At 44.2% G+C, this 16,313-nt stretch overlaps 1 protein-coding gene across 1 annotated transcript in view; it reads right to left on the bottom strand.

The window, feature by feature from the left end:
• Positions 1 to 4,302, bottom strand: part of LOC122556831 (lysine-specific demethylase 3B-like) — a 132,166-nt gene extending 127,864 nt beyond the window's left edge. The window contains exon 1 of the mRNA XM_087995075.1: positions 4,297 to 4,302. Coding sequence (XP_087851201.1) covers positions 4,297 to 4,302 — 6 coding nt within the window. The remainder of the gene's footprint in view (positions 1 to 4,296) is intronic.
• Positions 4,303 to 16,313: the final 12,011 nt, after the last annotated feature.

Here is a 16,313-nt window from a genome sequence, read left to right as displayed (position 1 = left end):
ATGCTTGAAAAATGCTGGTGATCATGATGGCAGATTTTTTTCACTTTGCGCTGCGATCACCAGCATTTTCAAAGCATGTGGGAGGAAAGTAGACAAAATCTATCAAGTCAAAAAAAGGCAAGTTGCTATAATTAAATACAACTTCCCACAAACACTGACCTGAAGATCATGAATCAATTGTTCTTCTCTCCTAACACCACAGCCAAGTTCTAGCTAATGGATCAGGGTTGATTAGCAATTTGAAAACCCACTACTGACAGCAGCTAATCCATCCAGTACCATTTATAAGAAGTTGGATGTAGCAACCGATTTCACGGGATGCCACCAAGAAAGGAATGAAAGGTAGTGAGGAGAAGCTATGTTATCAACTCCTTCAACCACAATGGAGTAAAACAGGTTACAACTGCACACACGATGACAAAAATAAAGAGGCATCAGGTAAGGCCAAACAATCTGATGACCAGGCATTTTTCACTCAATTATGGGATGCCCACATAGAAATTCCTGCAAAGACAACCATAGAAACATATGTAGAGCGGACAATGCTGTACACTGCACAACAACACAATGTCACCATATTGCAGTATGTTCTTCAGTCAAGGAGTCTGAAGACCCTGAGGAGTCCAACAAAGATCCACACACACTCTCACCTGTTTCTTCAACCAATGACATTGTTGTCCTGTTACCCTCTCAGTCGAAGCAAAACATTCAGACACAGTATGGCTTTACCTCCTCCAGCTTTATTCTGGGCCCTGGAGGGAGAGAGAATGATCGCCCATGTGCACAGGGACATGAGTTCACTGCCTTCTCTGGATTAGCAGTTTCTTAATGAATTATATGGTCATTTACAGAGAGGAGCATCCAGATAAGGCAACATACACATTGATTGGGTGATCAGGACAATCAGCGAGTATCAATAGTAAAGATTAAGCCATGTGCTGTTACACAATGAATGTTCTTAACCTTGTTAACTGGTTTCACATAATGAATACTTTTCACCTTGTTAACTAACCTTAGATACTGAATGCTTCCAATATTGTTAAATGGCTCTACATAATGAATGCTTTTCACCTTGTTAATCCATTACCCTTGCCTCCAACACCCCACTGTTAACTGCAAGTTCTTATCTGATCTGAGTCATGCTCAGCTGAAACTCTTGTTACACAAAACTCAGAACTTAACTCTTTCCCTACCTGCTTCTACCCTTTACACATTCTCAAGGGGACTCGAACCCCAGTACCCCGGAGAGGACTCTAATCTCAAGTAGAAGAAAGTGAGGACTGCAGATGCTGGAGATCAGAGCTGAAAATGTGTTGCTGGAAAAGCGCAGGTCAGGCAGCATCCAAGGAGCAGGAGAATCGACGTTTCGGGCATGAGCCCTTCTTCAGGGAGCCTGAAGGGCTCATGCCCGAAACGTCGATTCTCCTGCTCCTTTGATGCTGCCTGACCTGCTGCGCTTTTCCAGCAACACATTTTCAGCTCTAATCTCAAGTGCCCGCCCATGGGACTTGAACTCCAACACCGCGCAAAGGACTCAAACCTCTGCGTACCAGCGCGCCTGCAAAACAGTGTCTCTCAACTGATCTAATTAGCATTCGAGGAATCCGCAGAATAGAGAGCAATTGAACGAGGGGACCGACTCCGGCATACAGGAAAACTGAGAGGGACCAAGGTTTAAAATCTTACCTTGTGGGCCCATCCGTCTCAAGACACTGATGTTCTGTGTGGCCACTGACACGATCCAATCGTTATGATCCATTTGGATCCTGCCGACTACGTCAATATTGTCGTCCCTTTCCCCCCCTCAGTTGAAGCAAAACACAGACACAGTATGGCTTTACCTCCACCATCTTTATTCTGGGCCCTGGAAGGAGAGAGAACGATCACCCATGTGCACAGAGACACGAGTTCTCGGTCTTCTCTGGATTAGCAGTTTCTTAATGAATTATATAGTCATTTTACAGGGAGGAGCATCCAGATAAGGCAACATACATATTGATTGGATGACCATTACAATGAGTGAGTATCATTGGTAAAGATTAAGCCATCTGCTGTTACACAATGGATGTTCTTAACCTTAACTGGCTTCACATAATACTTTTCACCTTGTTAACTGACCTCACATACTGAATGCTTCCAATATTGTTAAATGGCTCTCCATAATGAATGCTTTTCCACCTTAATGCTTTACCCCGCCTCCAGCACTCCATTGTTAACTGCAAGTTCTTATCTGATCTGAGTCATGCTCAGCCGAACTTCTTGTTTCACAAAACTCAGAACTTAATACTTTCCCAACTGCTCCTACCCAATACACATTCTCAACATCAAGGCCATAAAGATGCTAGGGATTTTGCATTACAGCATAAAGACAATGAAAACACGTTGCTTTCATTGGCAACATGGTGCATATCTCAAAACAGTACACTAACGGAAATAATCGACTTTTTTAAACATTGTTTGCATTTGTAGGCATTTCAGCTTACAGAGACATGCATTCTTATGGTAACCAGTTCACTTAATCTATTATGAAGTTCTATTTGACTCAAAATGAGAAGCCGTAATACTGTAAGTCGTTTTGAGTTTTAACTGCATATTTCATACTTCAGTTTTCGAGATGGTGAAGCATCAGAAACATGGACACAGCTTTCCGTTGAAAAGTCATCGAGCTATCATGTAAATTGTTAGTGCCATCTTTTACTCTGGATAGTCCCAAATCAACAAATCTATAAATGCTCATCATCAATAAAAATTTGAAGAGGCTTCCATCCCAGCATTAACACTGGATACAGATTTCATGAACGGCAACTTTGAAGGATGGAAAAGCAAAGAGTGGAAATCTAAGAACTGAAAATACTGGATACACTATATAGATTAAGCAGCCATCTTGGAAAGCAAAACAGAGGTAACATTTCAGATCGGTATTCTAAGACATGCTACATCTCTTGATACTTCCAATTCTGATCATTAACTGGAAACATTGTCACTCCACAGATGCTGACTGACTTGAGTATTTCCAACTTTCTAAGTCATTCTTAAAAAGAAGTAGGTCACTTGACAACTTATCCCTCACCTCTATTATAACTACACATACATTAACAACAATTTCCATGCATCCAGCACACTAATCAGAGTAACACGCCCCAAGGTGTTTCACCATTCCATTCCATCCTTTTATTTGATGGTCAATAAAGATAAATGGTGAAAATATAGATCCAACTCTGACCACAGACACATTACCTATTACAATCAATACAATACAACCAACCAGCTTTTGAGACATCTGTACAACTATCCCTCCAGCACAGCTTTTGTTTACTTTACACCTCGCTACATTCAAATTGTTGAAAGGCAATTTTCCTAATCCAATAAATTACACATTTTAAAATTTGCAAAAACTTGCAATATATTTGATATTGTTTTCAGTCATAGAGCTGTACAGCATGGAAACAGACCATTTGTCCAACTCATCCAGGCCGACAATACATCCTATATTAATCTAGGAGGAGAAAGTGAGGACTGCAGATGCTGGAGATCAGAGCTGAAAATGTGTTGCTGGAAAAGCGCAGCTGGTCAGGCAGCATCCAAGGAGCAGGAGAACTGACGTTTCGGGCATAAGTCCTTCTTCAGGAATCATTCCTGAAGAAGGGCTTATGCCTGAAACGTCGATTCTCCAGTTCCTTGGATGCTGCCTGACCTGCTGCGGTTTTCCAGCAACACATTTTCAGCTATATTAATCTAGTCCCATTTACCACCACTTGACGCATATCACTCTAAACCCTTCCTATTCATATACCCATATGGATGCCTTTTAAATGTTGTAAGCTCACCAGCCTCCACCATATCCTCTGGCAGCTCATTCTGAAAACACACCACCTTCTGCATGAAACAATTACCCCTTAGATCCCTTTTAAATCTTGCCCATCTCACCTTAAAGCGATGCCCTCTAGTTTTGGACTCCCCACCTCAGGTAACATAACTTGTCCATTCACCCTATCCATGTCCCTCATGATTTTATAAACCTCTATTAAAGGCCACTTCTCAGCCTCCAAAGCTCCAGGGAAAAAAAAACAACTCCATTCAGCCTCTCCCTATAGCTCAATCCCTTCAACCCTAGCAACACCCTTGTCAATTGTTTCTGAACTCTTTCAGGTTTCACAACATTCTTCCTTTAGCAGGGAAACCAGAATTGTTTCTTGGAATTTCACAAGCTCATATGTTACTGCGTCACATACATTTGATTGTCGTCCCATTCCCGCCTCAGTCGAAGCAAAATGCTAGGAGACACAGTAGTTTTACCTCCATCTTTATTCTGGGCCATGGAGGGAGTCAGAACGATCGCCCATGTGCACAGAGACATGAGTTCATGATCTTCTCCCTCGCACAGCAGTTTCTTAATGAATTACATAGTCATTTTACAGGGAGGAGCATCTAGATAAGGCAACATACATATTAATTGGATGACTGTTACAATCAGCGAGCATAAACAGTAAAGATTAAGCTATCTGCTGTTACACAATGAATATTCTTAACCTTGTTAACTGGCTTCACATGATGAATGCTTCTTCATCTTGTTAACTGGCTTTACATAATGAATGCTTTTTCACTTTGTTAACCCACTACCCTTGCCTCCAGCACTTCATTGTTCACTGCAAGTTCTTATCTGATCCGAGTCATGCTAGTTGAACCTTTTGTTTCACAAAACTCAAAGCTTAACTCTTTCCCTACCTGCTCATACCCTATACACATTCTCACAAATCAGTGTTCTAAATCAGCTAGAACCTGTAATCTGTCTTTACATCAGGGCAGTTTAATCCAATTTGTTTCAAGGCTTTGAAACAAGTATACAGATAAAGGTATTAAAAAAAACTTTTCTTCCTTCTGCTCTTCTGCCCCCAGTGCTGTCTGTGCATACCTGGAAAATGGCTTATGAATAGTCAAATGCCAAATGTAAACCACAGTAGAATTTCCTTTTGAAATTTCAGTATTCCACTTACAAATCAAACCTTGAGGACAAACGGAAAATTCTCAAAATAAGTCAAGCAACTTAACTACAAACGGACTTAAAAATATACATACACACAAAGTAACTGAGGAGCTTAGAGACATCGTATGGAGACTCACTTCACAAAACTATCTTGCCTGTCTGAGCTTGCAGCCATATTGTAATAGCCAACATAGAAAAATTGAATGAGGCTGCTTCAAAACGAAATTGAATGGGCAAGTGAAATAAACATGCAGTGCTACAGGGGTAGAGTGGTGAAATGAGACTGACTGGATTCCTCAACAACGATCTAACATGGATTTGATGGGGCAAATAGCATTTCTCATTGGGGTGAATAGCACTTTGCATTAAAATAAGTAATTTACAATGGCAAATTCAGATGCAAAATATAACAAAATATTGTGACAGCAATGTTATAGATATCAGGTATAGGTCTTTTGCAAGAGCCTTTACTATGCTAGCAATTTATCTAAGGCATGGCTTCATGGCAAAAGATCACTCAGATTTTTCCACAAGCAAGATATTGATGAAATTGAGAGATGCTTTAGAAACTCACTCTACAGACTAAATATGGTTAGGGACAACAAATATTGGCAGAAAACTTCAAATGGGAAATATTGAAATGGAAATTTACAAGGATAACCACTGACAGAAAAATTGAAAATTCTTGTTGATAATAAGGCTTATAGACAAAAACTGCACATTGTTTCCAAGGCTTTTCCAAAAAGTTGGAGACATGTCTGCTGATTACACCTTTTGTGTTTTATGCACAAGACTTTCCACAGCTCCCTTTGCGCTGCGCTATCTTGGAGTCTCTCTCAACTTTAATAATAGTTTACTGTTTGAATCTTCCTACCAAAGTGCACAACCTTAAACTTTCCTACATTGAGTTCCATCTACCATGATTTTGCTCTCGCACTCAAACGATCAAAGTCTCTTTGCAGATTCCTTACAGACTCATCAGAAAAAGTTCTCCCACTGATTTTTGTTTTATCAGCAAATTTAGATATCTTACACTCTGACCCCTCAAGTCATTACTGTAGATAGTAAATATTTGATGTCCTTGAACTGATCCTCATAACAGTCCACTAGTTACATCTTTCCAACCTGAAGATGACCCATTAATCCAAACATTCTGACAGCTACGTGTAAACCAATCCACACTGACATTAATACAGTACACTAAATCCAATAAGCTCCTAACTGGTGCAATACCTTTTATGCAATACCTTATCAAAAGCCTTCTGGAAATCCAAACATACATCTATTGGCTTCCCTTTATTGAATGACTTTTACATCCTTAAAAAAGCTTGAGCACATTTGTCACACGATTTCCCTTTCACAAAACCATGCCGACTCAGTTTAATTGTGTTAAGCTTTTTTAATTGTCCTTTTCATCCTCAATAACAGGCTCAAGGATTTTCCCAATGACAGATGTTAGCCACTTTCCTGTTTTCTATCACTCATCCTGCTCAAACAGATGCATCATACTAATGGTTTTCCAAACTGCTGAAAACCCTGAAGAATCTTGTGAGCTCTGGAATCTTGGACAATGCCTTCATTAATTCTGCAGCCACGTCCTTTAAAACATTTGGATGCAAGCATCAAGTAAAGATGACTTGTCTGCTTTCAGTCTCATAATTTGCTAAATACTTTGTCCCTTGTGATAGAGACAGTAATAAAATCCTTCCCTTCCATTTGAACAATGCTCACGTGCTTTCTTTAGAATGTTTATAGTGTTTCCACCATGATAAAACATAGGTTTAAATTATCTGTGTACTACCATTTCCCTGTTCCTGTTAACAATTTTCCAGTTGCATCCTCCAAGGACTCCAGAAGGACTTTAACATCTCGTTTTTACATATACTCTTTTTGTTTTTATTTTTCTTGTCAATTTACTTCCATAATCAAATTTCTCCTTCCATTATTTTTAAATCACCTGCCAAAAATTCCCAATTTCCCACAAACATATTCCTTCTCATCAAGTCCTTCTTTTTGACGAGAATAAATTTTTGAAGAACTTTATGAAATGCTCATACACTGATTTTCGCCATGGTCTATTTTTCCAGCCTGCCTTAGACAATCCTTTCTTCACAACTCTGTGACTGCCCTTATTTAAGTTGAGGACACTGGAGTGAGACATGAAACTGAATTTGAAATTCTACCATTTTGTGATTGCCACCCCTTAGAAGATCCTTAGCTCCAAGATCCCCAATTAATTCTTGCTCATTACACACTAATTACTGGGCCTAAAATAGCCTGTTTATGGGCAAGTTCTCCAAAGTACTGTTCCATGAAACTATCCCCAATGCACTCTAAAATGTGTCTTTTACATTAACCTTGCCAACCAGATTTATCCTGTCGATAGGCAGATTAAAATCTCCCATGACAATTGCAGTACCCTCCTTATGCATATCCATTACAATTTCAAAAGAATATTCAGCAGAACAGCCAACTCTGAAAAGTGATCAGCCAATGAAATAGCAGGCTTGAGGAATGTGTTTTTGTGCGTTTGCTTATAGATTCTTAGAAATCTATGCATTGGTTACTGGTCAGGGTTAGTTGTAATATAGTATATACAGTGCAAAACAAGCCCATATGAAAAAAATCCAGGAAATTGATATACAGTGACAAGTGAAAATTCTGTGCACAAGGTGTTAATTGCTTCCAATGTTGTAAATGCTTCCTGAGCTTGTACATTATCATTGCAAAAATCATAATGAACTAATTTGTATTCAGTAAGCAAAGGTTATCGCCCATGCTATGTTTTCATATTCCTGAAAGTGAAAACAGTATCTTATTTTCATGGCAGTTTCTTCACAATGCACTCTTCTCGACTCACATAGTAGTGTAAGTCAGGTGCCAAACAATAGCATCCCTTTATGTCTCTTGTTTCTTCAGGCTCTCCAAAAACAAATGGTTAAGTAAAAAAATTGGTGAGGCAAGCAAGGCCTGATTCAAAACAGTGAGCACCTTAGTTTTGCAGGAAGTTGAGCAGGGTAAGTCATGACCACAATAACAGTGCAAATCATACACATGGTCTTAGTGAAATTATACTGAATGAAGGAAACTGCACACTTCCCCACATAATTGGGTCATCTTAAACATGAGGTCATCCAACTACTTCTCAGGACATCTAATATCTTTTCTCCTTACCGCTTGAAAAAATTAACTGCATTCCCAGCTTTCCTGTTTCAAAAAGCCAGACTACCTTGGTTCCACTTCTGAATGCTCTTATTAGACAGGTGAAAACCATACCAATTTCCATAATGAATCTGAGTTGTTTCAAATTAATTAGCCAGCTGACAGTCTTTTTTTATAGTTTCTAGGAAAATCATTTACCATTTCAGACTAGTCAGATTTGTATATTTGCAATAAAAGAACTTAATTGACTTATTTCCATATCTATCCTGCAGCAATTAGAAGTCCCAAAAAAATGTCACTCCACAAAAGGAAAAAATACTCCGCAACCTTTGGATGGCAACTGATGGTCAGTTTTATTAATTGACCAATATGTGATAATATCATCGTTGAAACAAATATCAAAATAGATAGTGCTGAGAAAGTCAGTTCCCACTGTAGCCAGTGATTTTGCACAAATAAAATAATATTAAGAAAAATATTGCTAAATTAGAAGCTTAACATTCCTCTAATTTTCATTTCAGTGTATGATATCCTCAAGTTAGAATTTATTTGCATGACCACATTAGACTTTGCTGGACAGGTTTTTCAGAAGATGATTGCCAATTACTCCAATACAGGAGCAGGAATTACCACAGGAACTCCAAATAATATAAATCTCTGAAGCCAACAGAAACTCAACGATTATTCCTATCTCAAAGATCGATGTCCCAAATACCATAGACAACCACTGGGCTGCTTCTATCAAGACTCTCTGCCATAAAACTGGAGCAGCACACAGATTTGTAGTACAAAATTGGTAATTTGTAAAATTATACAATTATGAATGGATACACACAGCAGATGGCCGGTCATGTTAATGTTGTTTACAACAGCAATTCAGCAGCTTCAACTCCACTGCTTCAATCCAAACATATTAACAAGGAACAAGAGTTGGCTACACAGCACCAATCAATAAGATCATGGCTGATCTGATTTTGACCTGAACACTACATTCCTGCATTTCCCCATACCTTGGTAAACACAAGGTATCTTTCATACCTTGGTAAACACAAATCTATGTTCCTCTGCCATAAAAAAGTTTAAAGATTCTGCCTTTGGAGGAAGGCAATTTCAAAGACACTCAGCCCTCAGAGAAAGAGAAGTTTCCTCATCTGTTTTAAATGGGTGATCTCTTATTTTTAAACTATGACGCCTAATTCAGCTTTCTTCCACAAGAAGAAATCTCTTTCCAACATCCATCCAGTTACATCCCCTCAGCATCTTATATTTTTCAATTCAATTACCGCTGACTTTTCTGAACTCCAGAGGACATAGAAAAGGCCAGACAGGCTGGACCGAAGGACATCTGCTCATCCCAGGTATTAGTCTAGTCAACCTTCTCTGAACCACTTCCAACACATTAACATCCTTAGGTACATGACCAGTTCACCAGATGTGGTCTCACCAATGCCCTGTATAATTCAAGCATCACTGCCCCATCTTACTTTTGCATTCAATTCCCCTCGCTATAAAGCATAACATTGTTTTAGCTTTCTAGAATACTTGCTGTACCAACATACTAATCCACTGTGATTCATGCATTAGGATACCCAGACTTCTCTGTATCTCAAGAGTTCTGCAATCTCTCACCGTATGAATTTTGTTTTATTCTTTCTACCAAAATGAAGAATTTCACCCTTTCCCACACTGTACTCCATTTGCCAGATCTCTACCCACTCACACAACTGATCTATATCCCTTTATATGCTCCTTACGTCCTCTACACAACTCACTTTCCGACCTATCTCTATGTCATCAGCAAATTTAGCTACTATGCCTTTACCATTTATTTATATGATTTGGATGAATGAATCAAAGAGTTGTGGCATACCACTCATGACATCCTGCCAGCTTAAAAAAAGCTTATTCCAACTCTCTGCTTCCTATCAGCCAGCAAATTGCCTATCCACGCCAGTAAGTTAACCTCGACATACAAAGTTTATGTTTTTATTTGCCCAATAACCTGTATGCGGTAGTTTATCAAATGCTTTCTGGGAACTTAAGTACCATCAATCAGTTCCCCTTTATTGACATCACAAGTTTTTTTTCAAAGTAATATTCCAATAAGTTAAACACAATCACCCTTTCACAAGACTACGTTGGCTCTGCCTGATTACTACGTTCTTACCCAATTGCTCTATTATAACATTTTTAATAATAGCTTCTAAACGTTCTCCTTATAACAGATGTTAAGCTAAGTGGCCTGTAGTTTCTGATTTTTGACTTCTCTCCCTTTTTGAATAAAGGTGTTACGTCAGCCATTTTTCAACCTTCCCCAAATCGAATGAGATTTGGACAATTAAAACTATGACATCAATTACTTCACTAAAAACCTCTTTTAACACCCTTGGTTGAAAACTATTAGGACTTGGGACTCTGTCAACTCTCAGTTCCAACAATTAATTCAGTACTACTTCCCCGCCAATTGTAATTTTCTTCTGTTCTTCCATCCCTTTCAATTCCTAAATTACATCTATTTAGAGTCATAGAGGTGTACAGCACAGAAACAGACCCTTCGGTCCACATCACCCATGCCGACCAGATATTGTAACCTAATTTAGTTGCATTTGCCAGCACTTGGCCCCCCTATCTCTCCAAACCCTTCCTATTTATATACCCATCCAGATGCCTTTGAACTGTTGCAATTGTACCAATCTTCACCACTTCCTCTGGCAGCTCATTCCATACACACACCACCTTCTACATGAAAAGGTTGCCCTTTAGATCCCCTTTATAACTTTCTCCTCTTACCCTAAATCTGTGCCCTGTTGTTCAGGACTTTCCCACCTCAGAGAAAAGACTTTGTCTACTTATCCTATCCATGCCCCTCATGATTTTATAAATCGCTACAAGGTCAAACCTCAGCCTCCGATGCTCGAGGGAAAACAACCCCAGCCCATTCAGCCTCTCCCTATCGCTCAACTCTTCAACTCTGGCAAAATCCTTGTAAATCTTTTCTGAAGACTTTCAAGTTTTACAACATCTTTCCGATAGGAAGGAGACCAGAATTGCTCTCAATATTCCAACAGTGGCCTAATAAATGTCGTGTACAGCTGCAACATAACTTCCCAAACTCTTGTACTCAATACTCTGACCAATAAATGAAAGCACACCAAATGCCTTCTTCACTATCCTATCTATCTGCAACTCTACTTTCAAGGAGCTAGGAACCTGCATTCCAAGGACTCTTTATTCAGCAACACTTCCTAGGACCTTACCATTAAGTGGATAAGTCGTGCTGTGATTTGCTTTTCCAAAACGCAACACCTCGTATTTATCAAAATTAAGCTCTATCTGCCACTCCTCAGCCCATTGGCCCATCTGATCAAGATCCCATTGTACCTTTGAGGTAACCTTCTTTGCTGCTGATTACACCTCCAAGTCACTAAACACAATCCTTATTGTCAAACAGCAAGAATAACTTTCAAACATATGAATTCCACAAGTATGCCATTCAGCCCCTCAATCATGGCTGATCGGTTTGTGCTCCAAATTCCACATATCATGTAAGGTGTCTCTGTGGAGGTGAATAGCCTGAATTCCCACAGTAATCCACATAATTAGGACAGTATGTCAAAATGGCAGTTCACACCAAATATGTAAAGAGATGATCAAAATTTGTCAGTATAGGTAAAATCACTCAGTTTATTTAAGATGTCATTTCAGAGAGGGGACCTTGTCAACTATGCATATAAAGTCAACTATAAAAGTGCATTCTCCTTCCAATATTTTGATTGTAAATATTCAATGACTCTGTTTCCTAAGGCAAAGAATTACAAAGTTGCACGATGCTCAGGAAAGAAAAGAATTTCCTTTATTTCTTTGAAAAAGCAACCCCTAATTTTAAACCAGTGCACCCTCAACCTGTCTGGAGTCACCCAAAAGAGAAAACATCATTTCCACATCCATTCAGAATCTTATATAATTCAGTCACATCACTCGTCACTCTCTAAACACTAGTGGAAACAAACCCAGTCTGTCCAACCTTTCCTCAGAAAACTGATTCCAGGTCTCAACAAACCTCCTCTGAATCACCTCTGATATATTTACATCCTTCCTTAAATAAGGAGACTAAACTGCACACAGTATTTGAATGTGGTGCCACCAATGCCCTGCATAACTGAAGGGTAGAACAGGAAACAGGAGAATCGACATTTCGGGCATAAGCCCTGAAGAAGGCTTATGCTATGAACCTGCACTCCAAGGGCTATCTGTTCAGCAACACTTCCTAGGACCTTATCATTAAGTGTCTAGGTCCAATTAAGATTTGCTTTCCCAAAATGCAGCACATGATCATTTTATATTTGTGAAATTGTCTGACTCAAAAACACACTCAATCAGTCGCTCCTCCTATATGCGCACACATTTAAGCTGATGGGATGAACTTTTTTTTCAGAATTACATTTTATTTTGCTCAAACATTGCATGAATCCTTGTGAAACTCAAACCATACAGAGGGTTTGTCAGTCTGACATCACATTGGGACACAGACACACACCTATTGTTTAAAAAGCTGAGCTATCTCGAGAATATAATTTCAAAGAAGTTCTGGGATTTACATACCAAAGAACAGAAACCAGTATATCCTATTCTAAAAGATGAAAGTTTTAATCTAAGGTGTTGACTGTATCACATCTCCATGACACTGGACTCCTTTGGCTATAAATTTTGTCAGCATGATCTTAACCTCCACAACTACCCGATGAAGAAGCAGCACTCCAAAAGCTAGCGCTTCCAAATAAACCTGTTGGACTATAACCTGGTGTTGTTATTTTTAACTTTATCCACCCCAGTCCAACACTGGCATCTCAAAGTCATAAGATCAGATAGTGATGGGGACAGATCTCAAGCTCATCTGAACCAAATCTTGATTGACTTTGTTTGTTTCAGATCTCCACCAATACTGAGCTCTTCAAAATTATTGTGATGACAATGATCGGATGGAGTGTAAATGTAACTTAGACAGGACCTTGCCAAATAAATTAGACAGAATCGCGCCAAGCATTCAAATTGACTTCAAGGCCTGAATTATCCAATTAACTATCTGCCCATCAACATTTCAGATCAAATGATTTCTCTCAAACAAGCATGACTAGACAGGTAAGTTGATAACACAATGATTATAGGTTCCTAAAACACACACCATGTGCTGATAGCGATGAATTGTTTGCAAATATCTCCTTGAACACACATCCCTTACTCATTCTCAGTTATAACTAATCACAACAAACCATTTAAAATAGAACAAGTTTTGATTTGCCTACAACGCCTTCTGAACACAAGTTTGAAGGACTGCTCAGCAAGCTAAATGAAATAATGCAATGCCAATTTATATAAACTCCAGGAATTTCAGTGAAACACCCAGGAAAACTACTCTGAATTCATACTTTTATGTGTTTCGTGTGATGCAAAGAGAAACCTCACCACAGGACACCAGAAAAGCCCTCTGGCCTTCGACCAGCCATTGTAACCCGACACTTAGTAATCTAGTCTTCATCTCCAGCCTATGAGTAAACTCCCCCAAATTACTGGTGTAATTTGCAAATAGATCTTCCAATGGGGCAACCTCAAAGAGCAGTCATGCACACACACACACAACACTGCAGAAAGCTGATGTTCCCCCCCAGCCTGGACGGCTGCGAGTGCGTTTTGCAGCAGTTTCTTTGTTGTTTGTTTTAAACCGAGTGTAAGAGAGAGAGACTCTGTGTGTGTGTGTGTTTACACTCGGGGGGGGAGGGAGACAATGCCAAGCGTGCAAATGCGTCCTTCTGCCAGCTTTCCCCCAACACACACACAGAAACAACCACCTCAAGGTGGGGAGGGGGGGGGGGAAGAGTGGGGAGTGGGGGGGAGAGAGTGGGGAGTGGGGGGGAGAGAGTGGGGAGTGGGGGGGGGGAGAGAGTGGGGAGTGGGGGGGGGGAGAGAGTGGGGAGTGGGGGGGGGGAGAGAGTGGGGAGTGGGGGGGGGGAGAGAGTGGGGAGTGGGGGGGGGGGGAGAGAGTGGGGAGTGGGGGGGGGAGAGAGTGGGGAGTGGGGGGGGAGAGAGTGGGGAGTGGGGGGGGGGAGAGAGTGGGGAGTGGGGGGGGGGAGAGAGTGGGGAGTGGGGGGGGGAGAGAGTGGGGAGTGGGGGGGGAAGAGAGTGGGGAGTGGGGGGGGGGAAGAGAGTGGGGAGTGGGGGGGAAGGAGAGTGGGGAGTGGGGGGGGAAGAGAGTGGGGAGTGGGGGGGGGGGAAGAGAGTGGGGAGTGGGGGGGGGAGAGAGTGGGGAGTGGGGGGGAAGAGAGTGGGGAGTGGGGGGGGGGAAGAGAGTGGGGAGTGGGGGGGGGGAAGAGAGTGGGGAGTCGGGGGGGGAAGAGAGTGGGGAGGTGGGGGGGGGAAAGAGAGTGGGGAGTGGGGGGGGGAAGAGAGTGGGAGTGGGGGTGGGGGGGGAAGAGAGTGGGGAGTGGGGGGGGGGAAGAGAGTGGGGAGTGGGGGGGGAGAGAGTGGGGAGTGGGGGGGAGAGAGTGGGGAGTGGGGGGGGGAGAGAGTGGGGAGTGGGGGGGGGGAGAGAGTGGGAGTGGGGGGAGGTGGGAGTGGGAGAGAGTGGGGAGTGGGGGGGGGGAGAGAGTGGGGAGTGGGGGGGGGGAGAGAGTGGGGAGGTGGGGGGGGGGGGGGAGAGTGGGGAGTGGGGGGGGGGGGAGAGAGGGGAGTGGGGGGGGGGAGAGTGGGAGTGGGGGGGGAGAGAGTGGGGAGTGGGGGGGAGAGAGTGGGAGTGGGGGGGGAGAGAGTGGGGAGTGGGGGGGGGAGAGAGTGGGGAGTGGGGGGGGAGAGAGTGGGGAGTGGGGGAGAGAGTGGGGATGTGGGGGGGAGAGTGGGGAGTGGGGGGAGAGTGGGGAGTGGGGGGGAGAGTGGGGAGTGGGGGGGAGAGTGGGGAGTGGGGGAGAGTGGAGTGGGGGAGTGGGGAGTGAGAGTGGGGAGTGGGGGGGAGAGTGGGGAGTGGGGGGGAGAGTGGGGAGTGGGGGGGAGAGTGGGAGTGGGGCGGAGAGTGGGGAGTGGGGGGAGAGTGGGGAGTGGGGGGGAGAGTGGGGAGTGGGGGGGAGAGTGGGGAGTGGGGGGGAGAGTGGGAGTGGGGGGAGAGTGGGGAGTGGGGGGGAGAGTGGGGAGTGGGGGGGAGAGTGGGGAGTGGGGGGGAGAGTGGGGAGTGGGGGAGGAGAGTGGGGAGTGGGGGGGGAAGAGAGTGGGGAGTGGGGGAGGGGAGAGAGTGGGAGAGTGTGGGGGGGGGAGAGAGTGGGGAGTGGGGGGGGAGAGAGTGGGGAGTGGGGGGGGAGAGAGTGGGGAGTGGGGGGGGGGAGAGTGGGGAGTGGGGGGGGGGAGAGAGTGGGAGTGGGGGGGGGGGAGAGTGGGAGGGGGGGGAGAGTGGGGTGGGGGGGAGAGGGGGGAGTGGGGAGTGGGGGGGAGAGAGGGAGGAGTGGGGGGGAGGGGAGAGTGGGGTGGGGGGGGGAAGAGAGTGGGGGGGGAAGAGAGTGGGGGGGGGAAGAGAGTGGGGGGGGGAAGAGAGTGGGGGGGGGAAGAGAGTGGGGGGGGAGAAGAGAGTGGGGGGGGGGAAGAGAGTGGGGGGGGGAAGAGAGTGGGGGGGGAAGAGAGTGGGGGGGGAAGAGAGTGGGGGGGAAGAGAGTGGGGGGGGGAAGAGAGTGGGGGGGGGAAGAGAGTGGGGGGGGAAGAGAGTGGGGGGGGGAAGAGAGTGGGGGGGGAAGAGTGGGGGGGGGAAGAGTGGGGAGGGGGAAGAGTGGGGGGGGGGAGAGAGGGGGTGGGGAGAGGGGGGGGGAAGAGTGGGGGGGGGAAGAGTGGGGGGGAAGAGTGGGGGGGACGAGTGGGGGGGGGGAGAGTGGGCGGGGGGAGAGTGGGGGGGGAGTGGGCGGGGGGCGAGTGGGGGGGGGAGAGTGGGGGGGGGCGAGTGGGGGGGGGCGGAGTGGGGAGGGGGGGGGGCGGAGGGGTGGGGGGGCGAGTGGGGGGGGGCGAGTGGGGGGGGCGCGAGTGGGGGGGGGCGAGTGGGGGGGGGCGAGTGGGGGGGGGCGAGTGGGGGGGCGAGTGGGGGGGGGCGAGTGGGGGGGGGCGAGTGGGGGGGGGCGAGTGGGGGGGGGCGAGTGGGGGG

This window comes from Chiloscyllium plagiosum, unplaced genomic scaffold (genome assembly GCF_037043375.1).
Source record: "Chiloscyllium plagiosum isolate Xiang-an unplaced genomic scaffold, Cpla_swu_hap1 HiC_scaffold_16, whole genome shotgun sequence".
Lineage (NCBI taxonomy): Eukaryota > Metazoa > Chordata > Chondrichthyes > Orectolobiformes > Hemiscylliidae > Chiloscyllium > Chiloscyllium plagiosum.
Note: the sequence above shows the minus strand (reverse complement) of the source record. Positions and strands in the feature narration are given on the sequence as shown.